The sequence below is a fragment of the Pundamilia nyererei genome, unplaced genomic scaffold (assembly GCF_000239375.1).
Source record: "Pundamilia nyererei isolate P.nyererei 1_Seehausen unplaced genomic scaffold, PunNye1.0 scaffold00023, whole genome shotgun sequence".
NCBI lineage: Eukaryota > Metazoa > Chordata > Actinopteri > Cichliformes > Cichlidae > Pundamilia > Pundamilia nyererei.
In genome coordinates, this window is record NW_005187424.1 from 3847497 (window position 1) to 3875329 (window position 27833).

General features: G+C 40.4%; 1 protein-coding gene across 3 annotated transcripts in view; it reads right to left on the reverse strand.

Annotated features, from left to right (window-relative positions):
• The window catches only part of evi5b (ecotropic viral integration site 5b), a 45380-nt gene that overhangs the window by 13114 nt on the left and 4433 nt on the right, over nt 1–27833 (reverse strand). For 2 of the 3 annotated variants that reach the window (XM_013909316.1, XM_013909318.1), the window contains exons 2-18: nt 24162–24394; nt 18413–18602; nt 14870–15094; nt 14627–14701; nt 14412–14537; nt 14182–14325; nt 13334–13423; nt 13051–13148; nt 12513–12573; nt 12362–12415; nt 11397–11429; nt 10862–11014; nt 9964–10095; nt 9677–9817; nt 8704–8862; nt 8036–8182; nt 7791–7886 (exon numbers count right to left, since the gene is read on the reverse strand). In XM_013909316.1, coding sequence (XP_013764770.1) covers nt 7791–7886; nt 8036–8182; nt 8704–8862; nt 9677–9817; nt 9964–10095; nt 10862–11014; nt 11397–11429; nt 12362–12415; nt 12513–12573; nt 13051–13148; nt 13334–13423; nt 14182–14325; nt 14412–14537; nt 14627–14701; nt 14870–15094; nt 18413–18602; nt 24162–24313 — 2076 coding nt within the window. In that variant the 5' untranslated portion in view covers nt 24314–24394. The remainder of the gene's footprint in view (nt 1–7790; nt 7887–8035; nt 8183–8703; nt 8863–9676; nt 9818–9963; nt 10096–10861; nt 11015–11396; nt 11430–12361; nt 12416–12512; nt 12574–13050; nt 13149–13333; nt 13424–14181; nt 14326–14411; nt 14538–14626; nt 14702–14869; nt 15095–18412; nt 18603–24161; nt 24395–27833) is intronic. The other variant, XM_013909317.1, reaches the window with a different exon arrangement.

Genomic DNA, 27833 nt, shown 5'->3' on the forward strand with positions numbered 1-27833 from the left:
GTTTATCAGTCAGTCCCTTTTTGCTGAGGAGACGGATGGCTAGACCACAATATGGGCATAATGTGTGTCTATTGTTGACCACATGGAGACTTTCAGAATTGCAGAGACTTTTTTTCTGTTTCTTTAACGCGAACAGCTGGTTGCACCGGTGCGATCTAGGATTTTTTTGGCGAAACATTGGCGGAATGTGCAGGTGTCGCCGTGTGCTATTGGATTATTGTGGGAATTCCCTATGTCATTTCCCCTTCCTGCGCGTCTGTGCAGAGACACGCGTGTGACACACAAGTCAATCGAACAGCTACTCTAAGCAGCACCTTCATGATCAGTTAAGGCCTCGATATTGGCATAATGTTGTGTGCTGTTGGCTACACAGAGAATTTCAGAGTTGCGGAGACCTTTTTCCGTTGCGCCGGTGCGGCCTAGGATTTATTTGTTTTGTCACACCATTGAGAAATTGGGTCGCACTCTAAAGCCCTGACAGTAGTTCCAGCGTGTGCAAAAGTCTGAGAAACCTTTTAGTTAAACCAAGTGAAAAGTCAATAGAAACAGTCACCTGACTGAGAAACTGAAAATGAAGATGTGCCTATTACGCACAGGAAAGTAAAAAAAAACAAAAAACACAAAGTGCTTTCAGAATTCAATTTCCATCATCTGAAATGTCGTTCAAGAAACAACAGTTAAAGGAAACTTCTAAAGAAAACTGGGCAAAAGGGTACAACATAAAAATAACTTCACAATAGCTGCAGTGAGGTTTATGTGACATAAGAGCCTTGCTGCATTGCTTCACTGACGTGCAACCAGTTTAAAAGGAAGAATTATAAGTAAACTATCTGCCACCTCATCTCAAACCATTAGATACATGTAAAACAATATCTGGATAAACCGAGCAGCTTTTGTAACAGGTTTTAGATAGATCAAAATAACTGAGAGCTCTATTCCAAAAGCACGACAAATATATTTCATGGATTAAAGAAAAGTTGAGATAACATTTTAGCACAAATGAAACAATCCAAACATAGAACTTTACTGGCGTTTTGAAAGTCTTTTTAATCTAAATTTAGGAAAATTGTTAGAGCACAAAGAGCAAATCACCATATGACTAAAAACAAGAAAAAAAGTAGACAATCAGAGCACTGGGAGCTGCATTTGCATTTACCACAGTTCCTGTAACACCCTCGTCATTTACCCGACACTAAATTAATCACTGTCTGCCACAAATGTTTGCACATTAAGTACAAATTAAAAAGAATATCATATTGCTCACTGTGCACCAATACTTTCTTATACAAGTTTGCTCTTTTGATGCCCTGACCTTGAAAATTTAGAGGGGGAATTTGAACATGCTGCATGTGTAGGAGCCAAAAAACCGAAACAAAAAACAGCAGTGGCGTTTGCAGGGTTACTGAAGTTGGACTACCTGGTATACAATGTTGTGCTACGTGATTGCTAGCGACACAGCTATGTTAGCATAACATTAGCACAGTGAAGCTGGAGGATGAACGCCAACTTTTTTTCCACTTGATAAAAGTTAACGTGAGGGATTCTGGTGGTCAGGGACAAATGCAATCGCATAGCAGGATGCTATACACGGGCCAAACTTCAGTCAGAAGAACAACTGAGATTATTCATCCACAATACAAGGTTAGTTATTAATATACTGCAACAACATGGGAATAGAGCAGCTGCGAGAGAACATTAATGAATCAATGTTACGGAAGTGGAGGAAGCGCAGTTTTTGGCTTTCCCCATATTTCAAAAGTGCTTCATCTCTTTGCTACGACTGTCGCCCGGAATAATTTGCAGATGATAATGGTTGTAGCCGCTTTCGACCAAAACAGGCGCAGCTTGATGACATCATCAACATACGCTATCGCAATAGAGCGGTATAGTCAAAATCTCTATCGTTGGCCAAATTTATATCGTTTCTATCGTATATCGTTTCTATCGCCCACCCCTATCATCAACGGATTCAGAGAATTTGAAGAAATCTGAAGAATATTAAAAACAAGTATAATTTTCTGTCAGAGAAATTCCTGCATGCACTCAGGAATGCCTTCAGAAATCTCCATCTGTGAACTCAATTGTGTCAGTGCCACCAACATATACAGGTTAAATCTCTATCAGTGAAAGAAGAAGCCACACGTGAATATAATCCAGGAATGATTTTGTCCTCTCTGGGCTAAAGATCATTTAAAATGAGCTGAGGCAAAAAAGAAAACTGTTCTATGGCTTTTGGAAAAGCTGGACACTGTGTCCTCTAGACTAAAGAGAAGATGGACCATCTGGATTGTTATCATCTATGATAATGCTTATGTAATTGACAGCTCGTGCACCTGGAAAGGCACTATCAGGTTTTGGAGTAAAACATGCTCCTATCCAGATGACGATGCCGGGGAGTGCTGGAGCCTATCCCAGCTGTCATAGGGCGAGAGGCACGGTACACCATGGACAGGTCGCCAGTCTGTCGCAGGGCCAACACACAGCGACAGGCACACATTCACTCGCGCATTCACACCTATGTGCAATTTGGATTAACCCTTTAAAGCCGGTCAGAGCAGCACGCTCCGTTTTGCGTAACTATTTTTAAATCCCTGTAGAACCTGAACCGCGTGAGCTAGCGCAATAATTTTTTTTGCTTATGAAACCGGAGGAGTTGTACTTACATCTTATGCCATCAGCTTGTCCTAGGTCACGGTTTCCTTCCACATATAGCTTTGCAAAAACTGCATAAAACGCACTTGCAGCAACAAAAACATAATTTTCCAGAAACACGCTTTGCCGATCCGATCAGCTGTTCATAACATTTCCTACGTTGGAATAGACGTCAGCGCGAACTTTCGCATGTCCGCCATTACCTGCCCGAAACCGGAAGTGACGTCATTTTGCGGAAATGTAGTTTTTTACCATCAGGGCCTCATGAGCCTATACTGGTGTTTTTAAAAGTTATCTTTGACTTTATGACTTTCTGTGTCGTTTCTGGGATGCTTAGGACTCATATTGCACTGCTGGAAATAGTTTGTTTTGATGCATATGTTGCTTTTTTGCAAATTTGCACTATAATATTTATTTTCGTTTTTCCTGCAGTATATAAAAATTGGTGTATTTCAAAAATAAAACTATGAAGACACTTAAAATAAATTTCCTGTGGTGGGAAACTATTTTGTGCAACTTTTTTGTATTTACAGTTTTGAGGGATAAGCCTCTTAAATTTCTCCAAGTATGTAAACGAAACAAAAGCGATTTTCAATATTTTTTTGTAGTTTATTGCACTTTTTTGCAATTTATGTAATTACTATGCACTTAATGCATACACATTATTAACATTTGGGCTATAATGGTTGTATTGATGTATAGCAACTTGAAATGCTACCAAAAATGGCACTACAGCATGTAAAAATATAATATAAGCTCTGGCGGACTTGGTTCTATGGTAGGTCTTAAAGGGTTAATCACAAGCTGTGTGCCTTTGGACGGTGGGAGGAAGCCGGAGTACCCGGAGGGAACCCACGCAAACACAGGGAGAACATGCAAACTCCACACAGAAAGACGCCAGCCTGATGGTGGAATTGAACTTAGGACCTTCCTGCTGTGCGGCAACAATGCTAACCACCGAGCTGCACAACTATTTCAACCTGCCATATTATTTATAGCTTCAAGCATTTTATTAAGAATCATTTCAACCCCACAGGATGCCTGATAGCTTGAAGTCATGCGAGCCCAAGTAAATGGTCATGCCCATAGCCTTTGTTTCTTCAGGTTACATACAAGTATTACTTTGGCAGAGGTGCGTGACGCATCAGTTCAAAAGTAAGATAAGATAAAAAAGTAAGAGAGGGCAACTGTCACTTCCAACTCATCATTTTTTATCATCATCAACAATGAAACTAGAAATTTTCATTGTTAAATGAAAAATAATTCTTCCCTCACCCCAACCCACAGTTTTTAGTGCCTAAACCTAACCGGCAAGTGAAAGTGAAACCAAGTAGATCATACAAACATCCTAAGGAGACCCTGACCACCGTTTCCTGACTGATAAACCTGTTCCTGCCACCCCTCCAACACCCTGAACTTTGTGTTTTTTGCATCAAGCCACTTGTTCCAAAGCACGCCTTTGTGCATAAATGTGAAACCAAGGGACAAGCTGACAAAACTATGGTATTTGACACAGTGGGATGGAAAAGCATTGATCTGTTTTATGCGTGTAACTACAGTGGTCCCTCGTTTACCGCGGGAGTTACATTCTAAAAATAACCCGCGATGGGTGAAATCCGCGAAGTAGCGAACTTTATTTTTTACAATAATTATAGATGTTTTAAGGCTGTAAAACCCCTCACTACACCACTTTATACACTTTTCTCAGACAGACATGAACATTTTCACACGTTTCTCTGTTGTTTGAACACTCTCGAAGTTCAAACCTTCGAAGAAAAGTCCAGTGTTATAGAATGAAACCAAAGGCACCCGCGGTTGCTTTTGATGGTGCACAACGTTTTGTCGACATTGTTGTTGTTGTGTTTGTTGGGGAGAAAACTTACAAACAGTACAGCACTGCAGAGCCACACTGCTAGCGATCGAACATTTCTGTAAATTTGACAAGATGAATGCATTCTGTACTGTACAGGAGACACAGCACGAGATTGATTGACAATTGTCTGCAGCCGATCAGGATGCAGAACACAATGCGCTGTAAAAACAAACAAACAACAACAACAACAACAAAAGAACATGCAAAATTGCACACCAAGAAATGCACGAAACAGCCAGGCCACGAAAGGTGAACCGCGTTATAGCAAGGGGCCACTGACTGCACAGAGGTAATCTGTACATGACTGTAGCTTGTGTTGATACAGATGAGGAGCAGTAAAGCTACTCCTGCTAACACGGGGCTCATGCTATTCCTCTACTGTGTATGCACTGTGCAAGGTGCAAACCTGCCACACTCATGTGCCCACACTCCGGTGCTTACAAAAAACAAGAACTACTTGAAAAGCACTTAAAACTGAAAACTAGGACTGCGCGATATATCGAGGTTTTTTTTAAAAAAAATCGATATATTTTCATACGAGATATAAGATGTGACAATATTGTTTATATCGATATAGTATATGTTACGTTATAATTATACTTGTGGAGCCGCAAGTTTGTCTCTCTTTCGTCCACTTTTGTCTCTACGCAACGTTACTCGGCCTCGCCTCTCCTTCACTGAACACAACTTCCCCTCCCCCATAGCATTGTCTGCAGGCAATGACAAGATGGACCGGCAAGTTTCCGTTAACAAGTTACCGCGGATCGCCCCGTGCGTGGGGCTGGACGGCGTCAACGTGTAGGCCTAGCATGGCCTAAAATCCTTTCATTTTCTCATAAATCGACAGTGCGCCTTATGTATGAATTCTGGTTGTGCTTTATGACCGCGAACCGATTTTATGTTGTACACGGCGCTCAGCAATCTGTCAAAAAAATGTTTTAGTACGATTTTGGTAAGCTATGGAGCTGCACCGCTTGATGGATTGTCGGATCATTACGGCTACCGTAGTCTGGAGCCTCTCGGAGTGATACGTACTGTGCTTGAACGTAATATTACCGAATTGTGTGTATATAAGGACCACAAATTGGCACCTGTAAGAGACACGGTTACAAAGCGGGTTTCAAACTCCAGGCTGTCAGTCACGCAGTAGAAGTTGGGAATAGAGCAGCTGTGAAATCTGACTGTCTTTGTTATTATGCTCAGCGTCTTTTAGTTTACATTTTGACGGTACAATTGTGAGCTTTTTGTTATGCACAAAAACAACATTGTTTTCTTTTATTTATGGAGCATTATTATTATTTAATAAATGCTGATAATTTATTTTTGAGTAATTTCTTCATGTACATCTACGCTGTATGTTAATAAAAGTGTGTGTGACATCTGGGACACAGCTTTGACTAAGAACTCTTTTTGTTCTTGCCTTATGTCTTTAAAATATATATATCGAGATATATATCGTATATCGCCATCCAGCTAAAAAAATATCGAGATATGAATTTTGGGTCATATCGCCCAGTCCTACTGAAAACATTTAAAACTTTCAGCTGACAAATTTTGAAGAAGCGGCTTGATAATGTCACCAGCTCACTGATATTTAAAGAGAGGGATATCGATTGTGGTGCGTGTGGAAAAAGTCTGGTGTTACGTTCAAAAGCATGGGAAATTTCAAAAAGATCTGGAAAACTGCAGTGGGTGGTTATGCAAAGCAGATGTGACAGAAGGGCCTTCTTCTTGTAGGGCTGTATGTCCTGCTACACTGGAGAAACTCCTGAGCAATTCCAGGTGCACGCAACAGGAATAAAAAAAAGAAAAGCACAAAGTTGAGCATCCGCAGAGTTGCTTCAAGTGTTTCAGTGCAAGGCATCACTGGACATCCCCCAGTTTCTATAACTGAAGACGTCAGAAGTGTTCTATGAAGGTGTTTGTGACTTATCTCTGTGTGTGGGTTCAGTGCAGCCACACAGAGAAAACAGGAAAATAGATATTATACTGGTGGCTCCCACAGCCAGCTTCCAAATAAGTGGATTGAAAAATCCCCCAAAATCTGTCCCAAAAATGACAGAAGACTTTAACCTTATTCAAACCTTATTCGAATCAGGTGGGGATATTTTCCTAAGTTTTCTTTCCTCATATGGAAACACTTTGGCTTGGAGACCATAAGACACACATGACACAAACTCACTAGGTCATGTGACCTAGCACTGGACTAGCACTGGACTCTGTAATAAGGATCTAGCAAGTTAAGGACTGGTTAATGTCAAAATGCTCAGGGCTGGCATTGCGTGTTTTTTCTAGAAGGGTGCTTGTACAAGCCAAGTGTTTAAAATCATAACGGAAACCATCTTCACAGATATTTAAATTCCATTTTCACACCCATGCCCTATAGCCAGTTTACACACAACAAGATTATCTGCTAGTTGCAACACTCACTATTCATCAAGTATCTTTACTTGTATGAAAGTGGCATGGTGTGAGAAGTGTTGAACCCATAAACACCTTCAACAATATCAAGTCTTTTTAGATCACTTTCTCTCTTTAGTATTGTTGAGTGTTGTCACTGGGAGAACAGGCCTGTATTTGTTTTTGGTTAAGCTTGTGGAGTATGTTGAATTCATTGGTGGGATAAATGCTACTACTTCCTTCTCTCCTGCTTGTTAAGACTTGTAATTCCCATTTACGCTGGGAATAAATATAGATGAAGGGGACATGCTTTAATATTTCTGATTTGTGCAAAAAAGCCTTCCCCCCCAAGTTTTCCACATCAACTAAAATCAATTAAAGTGCATTTTTTCAGAATTTCCAACAGATCTGCATACGTATTTGGGTTATGTAATAACAGTTTAAAAAGTTAAAATGCGCTTCATTGGAACCGGAAGAGGTTGCGGCTTTACCAGATTTGATTGACACTGGTGTCTCCTAGGCAACATAAGGAAACAATACATGAGATTCATATCATCAAAGCTTTGAAATGCTGATTGATTAATGGAAATTCAGACATTTTCTTTCCCTTCTGCATATCTTAAAACAGTAAAGAAGCTCAGACTGAAAACCACAAATCTGCCAGGTCAAACAGTCACTATTATGGTTATAACTTTGGATGATGTGTTCATAGGGCCCAAAAAATATAACTTGGGTTTGTCACCACATCCTTGTATGGGACATTTCCTTTTATGGCTGAAGGAAGCTTACATGTAATGTGGTTTGTGAGGGAGTTGAGGAAATCCAAAGCTTGGTGCAGTGGGTGAAGTGTGAGTCAAAACCTTACCTGAATCTCGAGCTCAGAGATCTGTTGCTGGAGTTCAGCCATAGCAGCAATGTTGTCAGCTTCCCTCAGCCTCACTGCCATTACTTCTTCCTTGCTCTGCAGAAAACAAACCAGAGAACTCTCAGGCGACAACCTCTCTAAGAAATCAATTCTTTTTTTTTTTAACTTTACAGATTTAAACCACAATAGCGCTGCAACGGTTTGCCCCAGAGGTGCAAAGTGTGGAGTGCAGCAGCAGTTTGTACCTTGCATTCAATCTCAGCTTGTCTCCTCTTGATTTCTTGCAGTTGCATGTTCAGATCTTTGTTTTGTGTTGTCAGTTTCTGCACGCGCTCCTGCAGAGAGCGACTCTCCTGCTCCGCTCGACGCAGCTGGTTGTTGTGAATCTGATTCTGAATAAGCACATTTAAAAAACAAAAAGCAAAAGCGGATTATTTCACGTTATTGACTGATAGGTTCAGGATAAAGAAACTGAAACCTAATGCGACTTTCAGCACTACTTCACTGTTCCAGTTTCTGTGTTGTGTACAAAGATAAATGCTGCCCCCTGAAGGCTGCTGTGTGAAATTCAGGGAGGGAATTCCCTTATTTTCCAGCATATTTACTACTTATCACACTTAATGCACATTCACTTTTCTTACTGATGTTTTCATATTACAATGTACCTTTAATTGTCTGTAATTAACTGCACTGCAAGTACATAAAAACTCTGAAAACAAAAGTCTCTTCCTAAAGACTGCATACAGTATGAATTGTATCTCTGGACTGAGAAGGATATCTGAATCACATATATTTGTGAACATGTGATGAGGAATTTGAATAATGCGTTTAAAGATCTAGATCAGGTTATAATCCAGATAACAAATCAAATCATAAATTATATTAGTGCTGTTAGACCGATTCAACCTCTGACCTGTGTCTCCAGCTCCAACATCCTTTGCCGCATCTCTCGAAGCTCTGCCTGAGCCTCGGCCTCACGTAGCCTGACGCTCATCAACTCGTCCTGCAGCTCGCTCATGGTGTTCTTCTTAGAACTGTCCTTCCAGCGGCTAGCGGTGCGTGCCAAGTGACGCTGGAGAGGGCGGGGACAGTCGGTCCTGTTTACCATCACTTACCAAATAAACACTTGACTTTTACCATTTGTGTGTCATACTAGATCTGTGCTCTGTAACTAGCAGGAATTACAGGGTACCTGCAAATCCTCTTAATACGACTTTAAATGGAAATACACATCAAAAGGGAAAATGTACCCTCTTCAAATAAACACACAGATGTGTCTAATTAGAGCAAGAATTTTTTCAAAATGTTTTTAATAAATGTGAGAAGAAAACAAAAATATTATTTTTACTCTAAATGATAAGCCATTGTTCAAGGTTTGAAACAGCTCCTTTTGAAACTAGCTTAAACTTGCATCTTCATCTTTCTTTAAACTAAGTACTACAGCTGAGTTAACCAACCTATCTGTTCAAGTTTTCACATGCTTCATGTTTTCAATCAGCCTGAATGGATTAATTAAACGGCAATTAAGTCAAATCAAATGTTCTGAATTAAACCCATTCTATCTTAAATAATTACTGTAGTCAAACTCATGAATCACTGTTTGAACACAAGTTTACTGTGCCGTTAAAACTTCACAGCCTTAATTATGCAGTTGCGTTTAAGTGTGCAGAGGGAGAAAAAACAGAAGCACTGCATATGAGCGTTTCTCACAATGGCATGACTAAAAGCAATCTAAATTTAGAATATTTAAATACTTTTTGAAAACCAAAATCCACTCTGATTTTAAACAGCGTAGTTTGGTGTGTGTGTGTGTACAACATTTGCATTATGATTTGTTTTGATCAGCTATTTCAAGTTGTCCTGCGTGCTGAAATCTTGGTGCTCACCTGCCAGTGGTCCTCCAGATCTCTAACCTGCTGTCTCAGCTCTTTCAGTCCAGTCAGCGCCTCCGCTTCTCTCAACTTCACCCCGATCAGCTCTTCTTGCAGCCGCGCCACATTGGTGTCATCTGGTAGCGACGTGTTCCTCTGAAAAAGGTGGAAAAATCAAATTTTTCTTAAACCTTTAAAAAAAAGAAATGACAGGGTAGGCCTAGATCACAGTAATACTCTTTGCCGGCTGAGGTTTAGGCAGTACAGTCCCACTGCAGATGCATTAAAATGACACAACTCACTTTTTCCATATCGAGAATCTTGTCTTGCATTTCCTTGAGTGCACACTGGGACTCTGCTTCCTTTAGTCGGGCCTGCACGAGCTCTCTCTCCAGCTGCAGGACGGACTCCTCAGAGAAGCGTGGGGGTCCTTTCTACAAGGAACAAAAAAGAAAAGAAAAGAAAAAACAGAACAAGTGAGCACGCAGAAAAAAAGCAGGAAGGACAGCAAACATAGCTGTGTGCACTCACCTCAAACTAAATTCAATCTCCAGTAATGTCCACAATACTTACACTGATCCAAGTACTCTCAATTCCTCTTTACATTCATTTCAGCTGACATCAACCATTTTTCCTTTCACTTCCACATAAATAATTCATGAACAATCTTTGTGTAGCAAGATAGCAAATTATGTAAAACACAGTAAAGCCTGCACATTATCATGTGGAATCCAACCATTAATAATTAAGGAGATGTGTTGTGCAAGGTGAGGATTCAATGAACAGGGGGCCATGTGTGAAATCTACCAGCCTGAGATACAACCTGCTTACAAATTCATGAAAGCATTTCTGAGAATGCAGAAGAACATAAATTGAACTTTGTAGAAATCTGTGTCTCAAAATGAATCCATGCATGCCAAAACAGATCATTACCTAAAGTGAGAAAAGTCCTGCTCTGCCATTGCAGATGCCCCACCATGTATCCAAAATCAGTTGTTTGCAATGTTTACAGGCCCAAAAGTAATTTGTAGCACACCTAATAATAATAATAAAATAGTCATCCTGAGGTTGTACGTACTGCACATCACACACAGACCTGGGCAATACCCCAGTCTCAGTGTCACAGCTCCAGTCACACTCAGGTCAGCCAGATGAGCCAGTGCAACCTGCCTGCCTCAGACTGTCTGTGGCTCTTCTTACCCCTTGTGGCTGCTGCTGCTGCTGGAGCTGCTTGATGGTTTTCTTGGCCTGCTCCAGCTGAGCACCGGCCTCCTCGCTCTGCTGTTTGACTGTAGCCAGCTCCCGTTTGACCAGGTAGTTTTCCTCTGCCTCTTGAGCTCGAGTCACTTGTCCCTTTGGACATAACCAACCGATGAGGGGTGGAGTGAGCACGACAGGAAGTGAAACGAAAGGACGGAATGGGTGGGCAAATCAGAGAAGATGAAGGATTGGATTTTCTAAGGACATGCTTGTTTTTAACTCTAAGCAGCGGGTGATTTAGTTTTAATTCCTTAGATGTATTTAGCATCTTTTGTGATTCTCTTACTTTGTCTAACATGCCACCATGTGGTTTTCCATGCAGTTATTTAATGATGTAATCAGCTGTCATAATCTGGATTAGCACTGTCACTGCCCTTTACTAATCATAAGCATGCATTGCTAAAGAGAGACAAAAAGATGGAAAAAGGAAAGTCCAGCATAAGTTCTAAGGGTAAAAAGAAAATGAGGAGTATACCTGGATCAATCTATCTGCCAAGGAAGCGCTTTCCTACAAAACAGAAATATCAACAAGAGACAGCAGAGAGAGAGAGAATCCAGAGGACAGTTTAAAGCACACAAAAGAACAACTGATTCTTTAAAAGAAGAAGTGCAATGTTCATTTTCCCTCCAAAAATATTTGGTTTACGCAATGAGGTATAAAAGGAACATTGCAAAGCAGGTGTGGTGAAAAAGGTGCAAAAATAAGCTGGTGACAGAGTGAAGAATTGGGCGGTGCAGATAACAAAGAGAGGTTTCAGACAGGAAAAAGCACAGGGCAGCCCGAGAGTGAAGTTTGCTATAATAGCAGCATGACGACAGTGTTAAAGAGCGGTGTTTTACTTAACAGAGGCGCTGGGGCTCTGTGGTTTATCCAAGCTTTTAGCGGTTTCAGTTAGTGGAGAGTTAAAAGATCCTGAGAGTTACGTGACGAGGAGCAGCAGCCTCGAGTTTGGTTTAAACTAACGGACTCGTTTCCGCCCTGCAGGCAAACACAGCGTAGCAGACACCCTTAATATCCTCAACAGACCTCATGCATGGTGCCTTTACCAGGCAGTAGAAGTGCCCATTCAGAGAGACTCAGTGTTGTGCACCCTGACATGCAGTGCTTTGTATCGACGTCAAGTATCAAGCAGCTCCGTTCACATTTCAAACAGGCTTCTCTGCTTCTGTTAGTGGGGTCAGCTGGGTTTTTAAATTCTCCACATGACCTAAAGCCCAAATCCATCAATGTTTCTGACTTTATCTACAATCAGAACATTCACCATGCCAGTCCATGATGGCGTACCAGCAACTTTCAACTAACACAGCCCAGTTAGTGAAAGACAAGACTCCGTCATTAGGAAATACACATGATATATGGACATAAACAGCAGAATGGGTTAATGTAAAGTTGATGAGGAGAGCGCAGTGTCTGACTGTGACAAACACTGATTCACTCACTTTCTCTAGTGTGTCTATCCTCTGCTTCAGAAGCCTGTTCTCTGTCCGCAACCTCTGAAAAAGACAGAATTGGAAAAAGACATGAGAAAAAAAAAAATACTACAAATTGTTTACATGGGATGCTCTGGGACTTTAAAGTATGTCCACACACCTTTATCTCCACCTGTTCCTCCATCTCTTTTGTTTTGATTGTAGTGTACTCTTTTTCTAACCTAAAAAAAAAAAAAGCACAGAGCATCTGTTAAAACAAATCAAGCACAGAATGATTAGAATGAAGTCGGCTGAATTGATTTCCATGTATCAATTTGGGATACAATCCCCTTTCCTTTTGTCTTCTATATTTTATTGCTTCTAAAAAAGATATACGTTACTTTAAAGAAACACCATTACAAATGGAAACTCTGGAATTTCCCTGGCCCCTATACTGAACAGGTACACAGAACGTTTAAATGTGTTGCTTCCTCCACTTGGAACGGGTATCAACCAAGTTTTGAATTTGCAGCATTCAAATATTAGCAGTCAATTTGCTCCAGTGCTGACTGAAAAATCTTGTCTAAAGTTATGCAACAGTTTAAAAACAAAAAAACAAAAAGGGGGTTCAGCTGTAAAAGAGGAACAATGAAAAAACAATCACAGCAACAAAAAAAAATCTCTGAAAAAGGAAGTTATGAAATGCCTGCTGCGCTTACTTTTTCATCTTCTTGGCGTTGTATTTAACTTGATAAGCAGCCTGGATGACCTTATCTGGTCCACTGTCCAACTGGTGTGGGATGACCTTCTGAAAGTGCTGAAGCACATAAAGAAAGCGGGGACAAGTGTCACAACAGAATGCATGTTTTAGTCACAAGCTTCTCTGACCTCAAAGGACCGCACTAAACATCAGCATGCCCACAAACTGGGACGAGATGAGAGGTTGCACATAAACAGAGGGTGATGGAGGCTTCTCCCCTGGAAGTGCTGCTGGTGATTCACCTGTAACATTCCCTCCATGTCGAGCTGAATGAGTTCCGCCTGGTTCATCTGCAAGATGGCGAGCCCCACGCGGAAAACAATCTCCAGGCCCTGAAAAAACCCCACCAGTAATGAGCATGAAATAATACTCAGTGCGCTGTCAAATTTATTGGACAGTGGACTGAGAAGAAACAGCCCGAGTGATTGTGATTTAGAGAAAAAGAAAAAGGCCACACTGCTAAAGGTGACTGTAACTGTAGTGCTTAATTTTGTCCAACAGGTGGCACTAATGGATAACTTTTATTTGATAGCTGATTTTACCTAACTGTTCTTAAAGCTGTAGAATAAGTGTACTGGCCTGAAATCATCTCTAAACAAATACTCTTAAAAATTTAAGAACAGACTCTGTTTTTCTGAGGTGGGGCTATTAGTTCACAGTGACTTACAATAACAGCAGCTTAAGATATAACCCCCAAACCCTTTTCAGATTAGACACTGATATAATAATGGCTCATTTCCAAGTGGACCTATTGCACTCATTTCCAGCTCAACGTTTTTATTCACAGGCTTTACTAGAGTAGCCTTGCATGAGTCACAGTTCAAAATCAATCCTGGGCCTTGGTGCACCCCCTCAGTTCATACACTGGCAGAAACCAGCAGTTTTAGTTCCTCTTTTAGATCGCAAAAACTACAAGCAAACAGAAGTTTAAAGAAAAAAGAAAACAGAAGAAGCCAGTGTTGTAAGAATGTGAACACAGGTGTAAATTTCAAGCTCAGCAAAGAGAATGACAGAAAGATAACATTTTCAACACACTGGTTCATACAAGTTTACAGAGCTTATCATTCAGCCACAGTTTGCTTTAACTGACCTCACACATGAAGATGTCAAAGATCCTCGTAGCAACGGGCAAAGGGAAGGAGGTGAGGAAGATGGTGAGGAACCAAGAAGAGGCATACATGGAGGTATGAAAGCTCTGAGCTTGGAAATGTATATGAAGCTCTGGGAGTTGCTCCTGTGAAAAAAAATAACAATCAGACTCACTATTGTTGAAGCTTACGTGTTGGCAAAGCGTTACTCCCCAAGCTATGAGGTGTCTACCTGGATCATGTACTCAAACTGATACATGCAGAGTCCCAGCTCAGCCATGCTGGGTTTGAAGAGTTCTCGTAATCTGTAGTCCTGCATCAACTTCACAAACACGCAGAATGCTTCCTCTTCGGGCATCTAGAAAAATATTATGATAGTGATCAAATTACTAGCTGGAAGTTTGTGTTACAGTGTGTGAGAGTATGTGTGGAGAATACAATCATTACCTGCATGAGCAGCAGACCCACAATGAACGCACTTCCCTGACAATAGCCGACCTCACGGTCCACCAGAGAATATGCCTAAGGTAATAGAGATTATCGTTACAGGAGTCTCACTGAAGATCAGATTTCTCTCTTTTTCTTTATTAAACCACCTTAAAACCAAATACCAGTTCTTGTTACTGGAACACAAGACTTATCTCTTTATCTGCACGCAAACAGGTTTCTTAGACACCGCAGAAGACACACCTTCATGACATTGAAGAGCACTTCCTGACCCAAGCTGTCTTTCTCCTTGAAGAACTCGTGTTCGGGATAAGTGCGAGCGATGTCTCTGCGTATGAGCTTTTCGCAGGGTGACGTCATCTTTAATAATTCTGAGTACTGATCCTTGATGGGCATATTCTGGGCATTACACAACAGCTGCCACACTATAGCTCGAAAATGATGAGGAATCCCTTTCCTAACAAGATCCTGTAGAGAGAAAAAAAAGAGCAGATATTTTCTTGATGTTCTTAAAGTTTTCTGCAGGGTGTAGGCAACAACTTTTTAAAATGAAACAGTTTTGTTCTTCGTTCAGGTTTTATGATAGTGTCAGATTTAATATCCAGTCACACAAACGTGGCAGTGAATGCACATCGAATAACCATTCACCAGAAAATCATATCATTTAGAAGTTTAATTCCTTATTCCAAGAAACGTCGATCAATACCAGCAGGAGAACCCGCAATCATGTTTAGCCTTGTTCTCATCCTCTCATGCAGGACTTGCACTACCTTGTTTGGCCCAGGTAAGTGTATGGATACTAGTTAAACAGGTAAAATAGTACCAACTTATAGCACCTTGTTTTTCCAATCGTTTTTCAACTTCTTTATGGTCTGCATGGGTCAGGGATAGCTCAGTAGGTAGAGTGACAGCCCCATGATTGGAAGGTTGGGGGTTCGATTCACCTGAACAGCTACCCTGAGACACCCCTGAGCAAGGTACCGTCCCTACACACTGCTCCCCAAGTGCCCAGTGGCTGCCCACTGCTTCACTGAGTGAATGTTTTAAATGCAGAGAGGAATTTCCCCACGAGGATCAATAAAGTATACATTTAAATTATGTTTTTTGTGTGTGTCAAAAATCTTTTCATGGGAACCGCAGTCTAATAACGCAAATGTATCCGTTGCAGGTTAAAATAGTTAAAATCTTTAGTGCACAGGTCTGTCAGAGAGTCAACTCAGGCTCATCAGGCCAATGAGTTTCTAATTCATTAGTGGAAATCCAGCATTCGCGTACACAGGCATACACGTGGTAGTGTAAATCACTGTGGATGTCTCTTAAACAGTGTAGTCATGCAGCTAGAGCATGTAGCTGATGTTAATAAATAACTTTTTTTCTAAAAAGTCTGCACTTCTTCACTTTTTGTAATGTGAAAAAAAGCTTTTCATATTACATCTGCCAGAGTAGAAGTGAAAAAAATACTAAGAGCTCCGCAACTCTATTCATTCATTTGAAACACCTTTATACTGCTGCACTGTATTAGCAGTGCAGAAAAATGATGACTTACTTATTTCCACTCAACTTGGAGGAATCTTTATCAGTACTGGTTTCCCCTTCAGTGGACGCGTCGAACCACAAATGGATCGCAAAAGGTTGTTTTTTTTCCCCACACTGAACAGTTTATCATAAAAACATCTCCCCAGAGAGGCAGTGGACTAGCTTCATGAGTTTAATGGTAGGGGAAACCATGACAATGTAAAATGAATCCATGGGAACCTAAACGCACATTTGGGATTCCTTTTTCAGCTCTGAATGTGAACGGCAGAAAGAAAAACACCAAACCCTTCCGTGGAGAAAAACAGAGACCTGCATCTTAAACAGGATTAAACCATGGGTATGCCTCAAAGCCTAATATTTCTTTTTCCACTTCAGCACACTGTGCATCTTTTATAATAATACAGTTTCCACTGCCAAACATAATCTTGTCAGTGATACATTCTGTAGAGTGATTTATTTCCATATACTACTGATGATACAATTTGATTAAGCAATTTCCTGTGCTGACAGGGAACAGTCATTTTTCCTGCTATGCGGCCACGTGAGTGTGTGGTTGTGTATGTCTGTCTGTGTGCGGTGTCTGCGTGCATCTGGTCAGTCCAGGGTGCATCTGGAGCAGAGGTCCACCCACACATGCTTTCAGCAGGGGACCCCTCTCCCCTCTTAGAGGTTAGATAAGACAAACCAAGCTTTGTTCTGGACTGAAACAATGCACCACAGTCTCAAACCTTGACTGTTGAACGAAAGCTGCCTTATGAGTCACAAGAACTATTCAAGAGCAGAGGGTCTTAGAAGATTACATATGAAATATAAAGTATTAGAAAGACGAACAAATCAGGGATTTTGCTGACAAGTGCAGAAAAAATTTACGTTTCTTCCTTCGTGCAACAGAAACTGTGTTTCTTGTAAGCAGAGCGGAAGAAAACAGCAATTTTGCGGAGGCCTCAGCAACTGTCATTAATATCCTAGGCTAGTTGCACCCATGCGATGATGACTACTTCTCTTAAATTACATAATAACACTGTGTATGTTCACAGCTCCTTCCCAGCACTTCCCCATTTAAACATCCAGCAACAAGAACAACAGAAACTCCGTCCCTACAGAAGACATTAGTCTTTTGCATGATTATTTTAATTAACAGAAACTTTACAGTAAAATATTTCTCTGTGTCAGTCATCTAAGTAACAAAAAGAAATGGGCTTGAAGTCTCTATGGTTATAACAAACGTCTGACCATAAATGCTGAGCACCTAGCTGTTCTGGCACAGCTACTGGTTGTCAGTTTTCCTAAATGACCCAAAGAAGGCTTCAGTTTGAGTAGAATTCAACAAAACTTCCATTAACAACACTCAGTGGATAAAGATAAAAAGCACCAACTGTAGATCCCCAGTAACTTTCAAACTGTTGCAGCTGCACTGAGTCGTTTAACATCCGGACACACCAGGCTTTCTGCTGAGTCACCACTATCCCAGACTTGTGGCTACAATCAGGTGGTCCAACACACACCTGGCACGGTTTTACACAACAAACAACAATCACTGTGTATGTCCACAGTCTTTGTGCAGTTTAAATCAGACTGCCACTGCCACTGTCTGGGCACAGGATTATTACGGGGCTTAACAGAGTAACTGTAGAAACAAGCAAGCTAAAATTAGCGTCAAATATCTACGTCTGAAATAACAAGTTCAAGGGCAACCCCACAGGGTCACTGAGGACAGAGATAGCCTTTAAATTATCACTGGACCAAGTAAACAGTCACGTGAACTGGGCCTTTGTAACGTTTGAGCCAGGGAGATTCAAATGGCAGCAGAAAATTATAAACACAATTATAATAACAATAAAACAAATAAGCCATGATTTGAAATATGTTAAGTTAAACAATCTTAATGCAGAAACAGCAGCATCATTGGACCCTTTATTGCAACCTAGAATAACTGTCATGGAGTTTTACTGCTTTTAAGTGTAAGTGTGAAGAGGTTTATACAGGTTTGAGACTAGGAGGAGACGCAAATCCCATTTGGTGTTTTGCGAGGAATGGCATCAAATTCTGCTAAATCAAATATGCACAGCTATCTGTTTTGCTGACCCCGTGTGAGTAAAGGAGCAGCTGAGAGAAGGCTCTTTACCTCGTCTTCAAGGCGTCAAATGTCTATTTGTAAGCTAGTAAAACAGCCCAGGCTGAATAAGCTCTTAAGCAGGTCTGCACATGATCAACCGTCACCTCACAGGTAGTCATGTGCACGAGTCTCACCTTAAGCTGCTTCTCTTTCTTCTTGCGCACTTCCTCCCATTCATTGACAATTCGCCCCCACAAGATCCATGAGTCCTCCTCCAGGTGGGAGAGGTTGGATGAGGCGGAGGAACTGGACACCAGGGATGAGCCACTGTTTCGCCTGGAGCCATTCATGGAGCGCAGCGACTTGCTGTCTGTCTCCAGTAGCCTTTAGAGAAGGTGAGAGGCGAGATATACTGTGAACATTTAAGAAACTGTGCAGAGACGCAACTACATTATACCGTGACTTTGTCAATGTCTGTCCATCAGACATCCCATTTACCAGGCAAAGTATAATTTCACATCTTCAGGGAAACCCAGACCATCGTGAGATCATTTTGCAAAACACTTTGCAAATGCAAAACACAGTTTGAATGAAAGCTGTGTGGATATATATAGAACTTTCAACATGACAGGTGCATGAGATATTATATGAAAGCTAAAAACAAAACTAAAAAAAGAAGAAAGAGAAAGGACTGTAAAACTATAGCAAATGGAAATATTTACTTAGCTAGTTTAAATCTTATGCATTCTTTTGAGGACTATTATTTACACTAGTGTATCTAAACAGCTACTGTTTTGACACATAAATAACCGTCTTCCCTTTATTCAGATCTGGGTCAAAGGCCAGTGGAGTGAGTAGAGATGCATAGACTTTCTTCTTTCTAGGGATGCACCAAGGCATTGAAAGCCTGTCTTCTTCTGGCTGGACGTGTCCCAAACACTCGAGCTAGGGGGAAATCCTATGCAGCTGGATCTTTTTGATGTGGACAAGCAGTGGCTCTACTTTGAGCCCCTCAACCTCTTTCTAAGAATGGACACTCTTTGGAAGAAGCTACTTCTGCCACTTCTATCCTCAGTCTAACTCTTCTAGTCCCTACCCACAGCTTGTGGCCTCATAACCATATGAGCAAAATCTCACAGGTTAATACTGAATCAGACTGAAAGCTGACCAAAAAAAAAAGGGTTTAAAACACTTCTGTTGAGTGAGAGAGAGAGATGACATTTATTTAAAATCTAATGGCTGCAACTGTAAGTGGTTGAAAATAAGCTGTAAAGGTCAGTAAAATATTTTCTGACTCATTTTGTTAATATCATTCATTTCTTTCATATGTGCTCAGCATGTCAAGTAGCACAAAAAGCCCGTATGCCACGTTTATCACACACTTCATCAGTCTTATCAGTCTTTCACTCACAAAGTGACCTGATCAAAGATTAGAATGTGGGGGGAAAAAAACGCGGTGACTCCCAACCTGCGTGGCACCGAAGAGCTTATGTCACACAAACAAAGGTTCAGACACCTGATCTCGGAAAAAGGACGGGGCCTCTCCAGTGGAGCCTGTGATGTCACTGAATGCGCTACCCAAATGGCTAGGGTTACAGCCAAATTTGGGTTGTGTGGGAGGGAGTGAAACGGACGGCCCCGACAGAACAGCCTGCAAGAGGGCCTCTCTTTACTTGTATTCAGCTTTGACACCGAGCTAAAGAGAGCGCTAAAGTTTCACAGGAACTACCCGTTTTTCAAGCAATTCAGTCAAATGATCGAAAACAGTGACTCAGAAAAAGTACAATACGTGTTAAACATGAGCCTAAACATACTTACAGCTCTGCTAGTAACTCACTAACAGCCAAATACAAAACCAAAGCCTTCTGAATATAACAAACTTGTAGCTAATATTTTAGTGACAAAAACACATTCCAGATAAAGTGACAATTGGGGAAAAAAGTGCGTCATGCCCACAATTTTCAAGAAAATAAGTAATGAAATACTGCAAACTTACCAAGATAAACTCATGATGTACTCTACATGTCTCAGTTTTCTAAGAATTCAGGAATTCTGGCAAGTCTCATTAACAAATTGAAGGCAACAGTGCAGGATTTCCTCGACTGTGTGACACCACTGAACCAACGCTTCAGACTTTTATCTGCTCTGAAGAGTACAAAGGGCTCCCCAAACACACATGCACCTGATAAACAACCACAGGCCGCGTCACAGAATCTGTAACTAAGTCCTCCTGCCTGCCATTGCACCTATCTTATTAACACCTAAGTGACAAAATGAAAAGATTTGTGTATTAAGGTTGCGTTAGGATTTTGCGGCAAAATAAAGACACTAAACGGGCATCGTGAAGTCAAGGAAGGGTCAAAGGTTAGACGAACTTGAGCTCTGTGATATAAAAAAATGTTATTCAATAGATATGGATGTGGTTTGAGCTTTATAAAGGACATTATGAAGAACATGTCTCTGATTATTTTTGATCTTGCCTAATCAAATGCCACTTGGCATTATGGGGCAGGAGCTGTGGTAGGCGTTACCGATGAGTCAACAACCGCTGCGTTCAACAGAGCTTTGCTGTGACACAGTCTGAGTGGCACACTTGGTTTCTATGCTGACACAGAGTGTACTATCCATGGGAGAGATCTACAGCAAGGAAAGAATTCACAAAGCTGGCTTTAGAGAATAGTTGCGTCATCCTCTAACAGTACTTTTATGTGACGTGAACAATGAGAACCTCGGGGACTGCACACTATAGTCTTCTCTCACTGATCCAATATTTAAATAAACCCATCCACAGCCAGACATGCTCTGTTGTGGCTTTGAGAGTCCTTATCAAATTCTGGATCTTGTTGCAAGAACCGTTTATCTGATCGAATCTAAATGAGGAATGAGGAATGAGGAACACTCCCAAAGAGACCATAGTCTTCATTTTAATGTTTAATGGACATTGCTTCAGCCATGTGAGCTGTTTACTGTTTACCTAGCAGTACAGTGTGCACGAATATGGGTACAATATGCGAGTCAACCTGAGGGAAAATTTCCATTCGGAGTCTACATTCAGGGAACCTTCACCCCGGAAATATATTCCACACCCTGAAACAACAAAACGGTCAACAACAAACTAAGAAACCTTCGAGATGACCTGAATATAATTTTTGTGAGTTGTTTGGTGGGTTCAATCGAAGCTTTACCCAGTGAGCTGAGTCAAAATCAAGTACACGAATTAAAGCTTGCACTGTGAGGCTTGCACATTTCCATATAAAATGATGATGTAGAGAGAAAGAAGCAACAGACGGTCTCTTACTTTCTTCACTTCACTCTCTTTAGAAAACATGGTGCCTGCACCATGAGAGCAAGCTGTTCTTTGCAAAGCAGTACGATACTATTCAAAGTAGACTGGAGCCTTTCCCAGGGGGAGGGGCAGGGCACGATCTGAATGGTTAAATATTTGATTACATTTAAGTTGAATATTTAGGCCCTAACAAACGTATCAGACCCAATCTTCTGATAATGTAGCTTCAGAGGAACAGTGTTTCGGCTTCTGGTGCAGCCAGCTGATATCCTGAAAAGACTTCTGGTAATGTTTACAGTTCTGACTATAAATAATAATAGGAACAATAACAATAACCTAATTATCTTATATGGATAAGGGAAGGTTTCAATGCATTCCTCGTTTGTCCTCCCCATGTACCTTTAACCTCCCACCTTCAACTACCCCAAATTCCAAGAGTAAAAATGAAAATAGAAAGCTTGCCTATTCCTAAAGAATCTTTATACTCATATTCAGATATCTATCAGATATATTATATCAAAAGCAACACACCATCTTGCATTTATCGGAGAAGAAGGCATTATTAAAGCACCTAAATGTTAACAGACTAGAACCTGACTAACTACTGAGTGTTAACTTTTATTCCATCAGTACTTTACGCTCTTTCATCTAAAGGTGGCTAGTTTGCAATCTGAACATCACTAATGTGTTTCTGCATGTGTAGCAAAAGATACATTTGTAGGATCTGCAAAATGATTCAGTGACGGTAATAAGAGAGGTGTGCACAACTGCCCAAATACAACATAATAAGACAAAGGTTTTGTGGATTTGAGATTTTCAATAAGGTTTAAATAATTAATATTCAACCACTCCACTATATGATTAAATTAGGTTGTGACTTATCTTAGATAGTATTTGCACCAATAAGAATAAAGAATTTTTTCACTTGCAATTTTGAGTATATTATTGTAAACACCAGCAGAACAAAACCAGACCAGAAACAACTGTACTTCCTGAGGAAGTTCAACTTGTTTGGGGTGTACAGGAAGCTGATGCCCTACAACATTTGCACATTTCAGTGTGCCTGCTGCTGACAAGAACAAACTGCATAGAATAATGAGTTCCTTTTCACATCATCCATCATAACCTGCTTCCCATTTTTAGGCAGGAGGATGAATATTCCCTCAATGCAATTGTCACAGTCTGAGTTTAGTCCATTAGCACTTACATTTAGAACATCATGAGCTAGACTGGGTCACACTGAGGTTCTATTCCATCAACTAGAGCTCTGAAGTGTGGACCAAAAAGCTCATATTCATGTATTTTCAGACTGAATAGTGGCATACAATACTGGTATTTTCTACTTAGCTCAATACATGATCAGATGGTACTGAAAGCCATGTGTGATTTATCACACTATTAAAATAAACTGTGACCAGAACACACAAAAAAATAATTTCATAGGTCATATTAAGCCGCAAGTTTCTCAGTCACGAGCTACTGGAAAATCCCTGAAGCTTAGTAAGACTTTCTGGTATATCTATTTAAGATAAATAAAATAACAATACTCAATAAATGTGATTCCAGTCAATGTTTCACTGTCTCCATGCGGCTGTACCATAAATACATGATGACACGCACAACTAAATCCAAACAGTATATGCTGACTCTGCCGTACTTTTTGCTTGTGTTGTTTCAACAAATCAACAAACCATCGTTCACAGGTGCAAACTGGGCTTGCACATGGCCCGTTCTGGGGTTAGAATGGGCATTTAACCGTACAGCTATGAATTAATGTCATTAAAAAGCTCCAAATGATAATACTGAAGTAGTGGACATGAACCATGACAGACAAACAGGCCCATGTTCACCTATGAGTTAAGTGGTAAGCCTCACAGCCTGCCAGTTTAAAAAAAAAAAGTCATTGCAACGCCGGTGATTTTCTTTTTGGCTCTGGCTAAAATAGCTTTGGGAAGGCTCCAATGAGGTTCTTGCCAGGTTTGCTTGCAGAGCACAGAAAGAAAGTGTATGGGCAAGCACTACAAAGAGTAAAAGAAGCAAAATATAAATGCTGGCACAGCTTTACACAAGGTAACCTTTCTCAAAACGCCATAAAATTAAATTCAGCATACTGTAAAGTGTATTATCAGACCCCTTTTAAATTTTAAATCACTTTGTGACTTTTGTTCTTGAACAGCCCTATATGAAGTAATTTTATCTATTTACCCTATGCCTAATTTTAATACATATCAATATACTTATAATATACTCTCCAGCCCTACTATCAACTTTCTAAAATCTTACTTCATAGTTAATACTACTATTAGCAAAGTTTACCTTAAATGGTCAGTGAGTATTGCTCACATGTCACATGCCATCATAATCTTGGTAAATGGTAAATAGAATGGTTATAGAATAGAATCTTGACAAAGGATTGTGCTTCATGACTAGCAAACAGAGGTTATAGTCTACATTGTCCAGAGGAAATTAACTTTGTGTCTCTGTAAGGTCTCAATGTCCAAAAACCAGTTCTTCCAACTATCTCCAAACCAGTCAGACTGTATTCTCCACCCCTCTATAACTACATCACAAACTGTCTCAAAGAATGGTTCAATACAGTCCATCCTGTGCCACGCAACCTGAAATCAAACATGAGTCAGTTCGCATGAGAAGCTTACCTGTTCTGCTCTTCGAGCTTGGCAAGTAGCTCCACATCATCAGGACTGAGCAGGGCCGGCGAGGATGGGGAGAGGCCAGGCGAGGACAAAGAGGTGGAGGAGGAGGTAGCAGTGGTCTGCAAGGATGTGGGCGTGGCCACCTGGCTAGCCATCTGACTGACCGTGTGGGACACCGAGTTCTTCACCCATGAGAGAGTAGAACTCAGCTTACCAGCAACCTTGTCTGTCGCCACCTGCAGAAGATGAGAAGCATGAGCCCAAGCCTTCTGAAATCTCTCAGTTTCATCAAAATACAGTATTAAACACTTTCACTAACCACATCCTAGTCTGAACTACACCACTTAACATCACTTCCAGTCACTTACATGAAGCCTACATTTACAAAGAATTAAATATTTATCAAAACATCTTCCTCCTGATAGAATATCAATACATCCCAGCAGCCTTTAGTGCTACATTATCAGCTTTGTTGGAAGCAGCGCCAGGAGTCAGTGTCAGCTGGATCGATACACCTGCTTAGTTTACAAAGTCAGCATTGGCAAACAAATCTGTCTCTTTCTGATACCACAATCAATACTTTAAATGACTTGCTCGTATTCCAGTAAAGGCGCGTTGACCAAGGACGGGATTAAAATAATTCTGTCACAATTCTGGAGGTTCTTAAAATGAGGTTCTGTGGATTTTATTTACTTTATAGGAGAAACATTATGCTTTTACTTGCATATTTGCAATATGTGCGTTACAATGGTTGTGCTCATATTAAAAAAGGTCCAAGTTTTAGATAATGAGGTCAGTACACGTGCAAGTAATCTGTACGAGACAAATGTTCAGTTACAGACAGTTTAGCTGTGAACACAGAAGCTCCGGTTTGTGGGGGACAGCCAAACACCATTTATCCATTTAAAGTGGAGGTGACCTTCAAAGGACAGGAGCTAAAACTGAGGAGCTGCTTCAAGTCAGCGCATGAAAAGATTAATGATTATTTTGAAGTATAAATCAAGAAACCAGTTGGAGAATAAAAATATATATATGGTGTAGGAAATAAGAACAATAAATCCCTTTAAAATAAAGATACTGCTTTCTTTATCTGTAAACATTACTAATGCAGAAGTACCGTCCATTCTTTTTGGTCATAACTGACATTTCAGGTTTACCGAGGACGGGATTTTTGTGCACTACATGCCACACCACTATAATCGGTGACAATACGGTCTCTGTTTCACTGGACACTACTGACTGCAGCATGAAGAATGGCTCAAAGCAACACTTGGAAACTGATAATCTATTATCATAAAGAGAGACTATACTGGATAAAAATAAGAAAAGAAGAACAACCATCAAATAACAGCATAAAATGAATGCAGGACATCTTAAATCCACTCCTACCTGCTACTCCAAACAATCCAAGCTACAGCTGCTTTCCATGAGGAAATCCAGCATGCCTTCATTAAAAAGGACAGCTTAAATATTTCAAATCCAACGCAAAAAGTATTCCACTCTTAAGAACCTTTGATCGACTCAACGACAAACGGTCCTTTAGTCATATGATGATCAAACTCAGAAGGGGTCAAAGTGCTCCAAACGACCGGCTTCCTTCAAGTGAAACAAGATTAGAGCAGGAAGCATATCACTGTGCTCAGCAGAAAGAAATTCACCTCACACCTGAGAAACACTTTTTAACTTCACCTTCACCCCGACAGGAAGTCTGGATACTGAGACCTGACAGGAAACCAATCATTTCAAAAACTACCCTGAAAAAGATGACTAATTTCTCTGTATCTAGTATCACATCATAGGAGGAGGGACAATTTGTGGTAAGTGTGGTGATAGGAATGAACTATGGTGCACACTGAAAGTGTCTTAGCTAAGCTTTTTTTTCCCTCCTGCCAAGAGAAACAGCCAGACTTCGTGACAATATAAGAAACCGTCCTTTAATATAGTATCTTCACTATGAAATGATTTGATGTTATTGAACTTTGGATACCACTGGCGTGAAATGCAAATCTGAAGTAACAGATCTAAAAAGGAAACAGAACAGTTTTTTTTTTCAGCCTCATTTCACCACAAACTTAATGTATATGACATCGAGCAGTCATCTCACAAACAGGAGCAAAACTGCAATGCAAAGATTACAAAAAACAAAAACAACTCACTATCTGAGAGACTAACTACAGCAATGACTACCAGTAACACTTTCACTTTGAAACCATTAATCAATCATTATTACAAACTCAATCACCCAAAAAACAAACAAAGACCACGAACAATATGCAGAGAAAACACATTAAAACTCAATCCATCACATATACAATGCAAAACTAAGGACACAACAGCCTGTACGTATTACACTATCGGGCTATTGGCTCAAACTGCCATCTCTAACACAACTGTGTCAGCTTAGAAATGCAATGCCCTCTCTGCAGCGCATCCTATGGCACTGTCTGAAATCTTATTATTTTGTTTGTTAATTTTCCCTCTTTGGGCAACAATGCATGCTGGCTCCCTAAAACTGCACAAACCCTTGCTCCTTCAGTATCATCTGTGTAGGTCCTCAGTCATCCAGGTCATGGTAGCCTAAGGAGCTTGAAAAGACGGCGACTGGACTTTGCTGGTTCACTCAGCTGTTTACGCATAGTTTAGCATCTCTACTCTGAATGACAAAAAATATATAATTTATCCCACTGAATATGAAACATCTAGAAAAACAAAGATGCTTTACTTTGTCATAAAAGACATAGCATCTAATATAAACAGGGGCCTGTGCCAAGTCTATTCTGGAACAGAGAGAAACAGGAAGTTGATACACCAACTTTACTATTTTCATAACACCACCCAGCTGCTGACCTGTCACCGTGGGGGACACATTTACTGACCTTCATCGGCGATATGACGACAGAGCTAAACAAACAAATCCTCATTCTGCAGCTCTACAGTGTCTCTGCATTAAGTCAACATGGATGGAGAACAAAAAGACATCCGAACACAGAGAGGGTAACATTAACCTTGCAGAAAAACAAGACAAAAGCAGCAAAGGTCTGTGTAATGAGCGCACTCCCACAAACACATGAAGGGTTATTTAAAAAGAGGAGCAGAGAACAAGGCAGGTAGAATATTAACCATTTACTATAACTAAACCATGAGTGCATCAACGAATTCATTTCCATTTGATTTGTGAAATCCTACTAAATATGACCGTTTGCATGACCATAAAGACCACTGGCCTTTACATCTACCACTAAGCTTTTTCCAGTCAGTCCAGCACTCACAGAACAACTTTCAACAGCTGTTGAGACCTGCATAGAACGAGTTACTAAAACCAGCACTAACTGATGTGAGCAGTGCAAGGTCTCTGTCAGATTTTACTCAGTCCATTTCAGCAATCAATCAAACAAACAAACAGCAAAATGAAGCTTAGAGTCCAATCAATTCATTCATTCAATTACAAAACAAAGCATTGGCAGTACTGCTCCTTGATTGGAAAATCATGATAAATATTTGAATTACAGCCACGTGAATCAAATAAAAAAAAAAAAAAAACTACCATAAAGATAGACATTATTAAAAGAACATCTTAACAAATTTATTCTTTGTGAAAACTTAAACTGTCAAGGAATCATTAACTGATCCTGAGAAATGGACCTCTCTAGGTTTTATCTTGCATGGAGGTCTCTT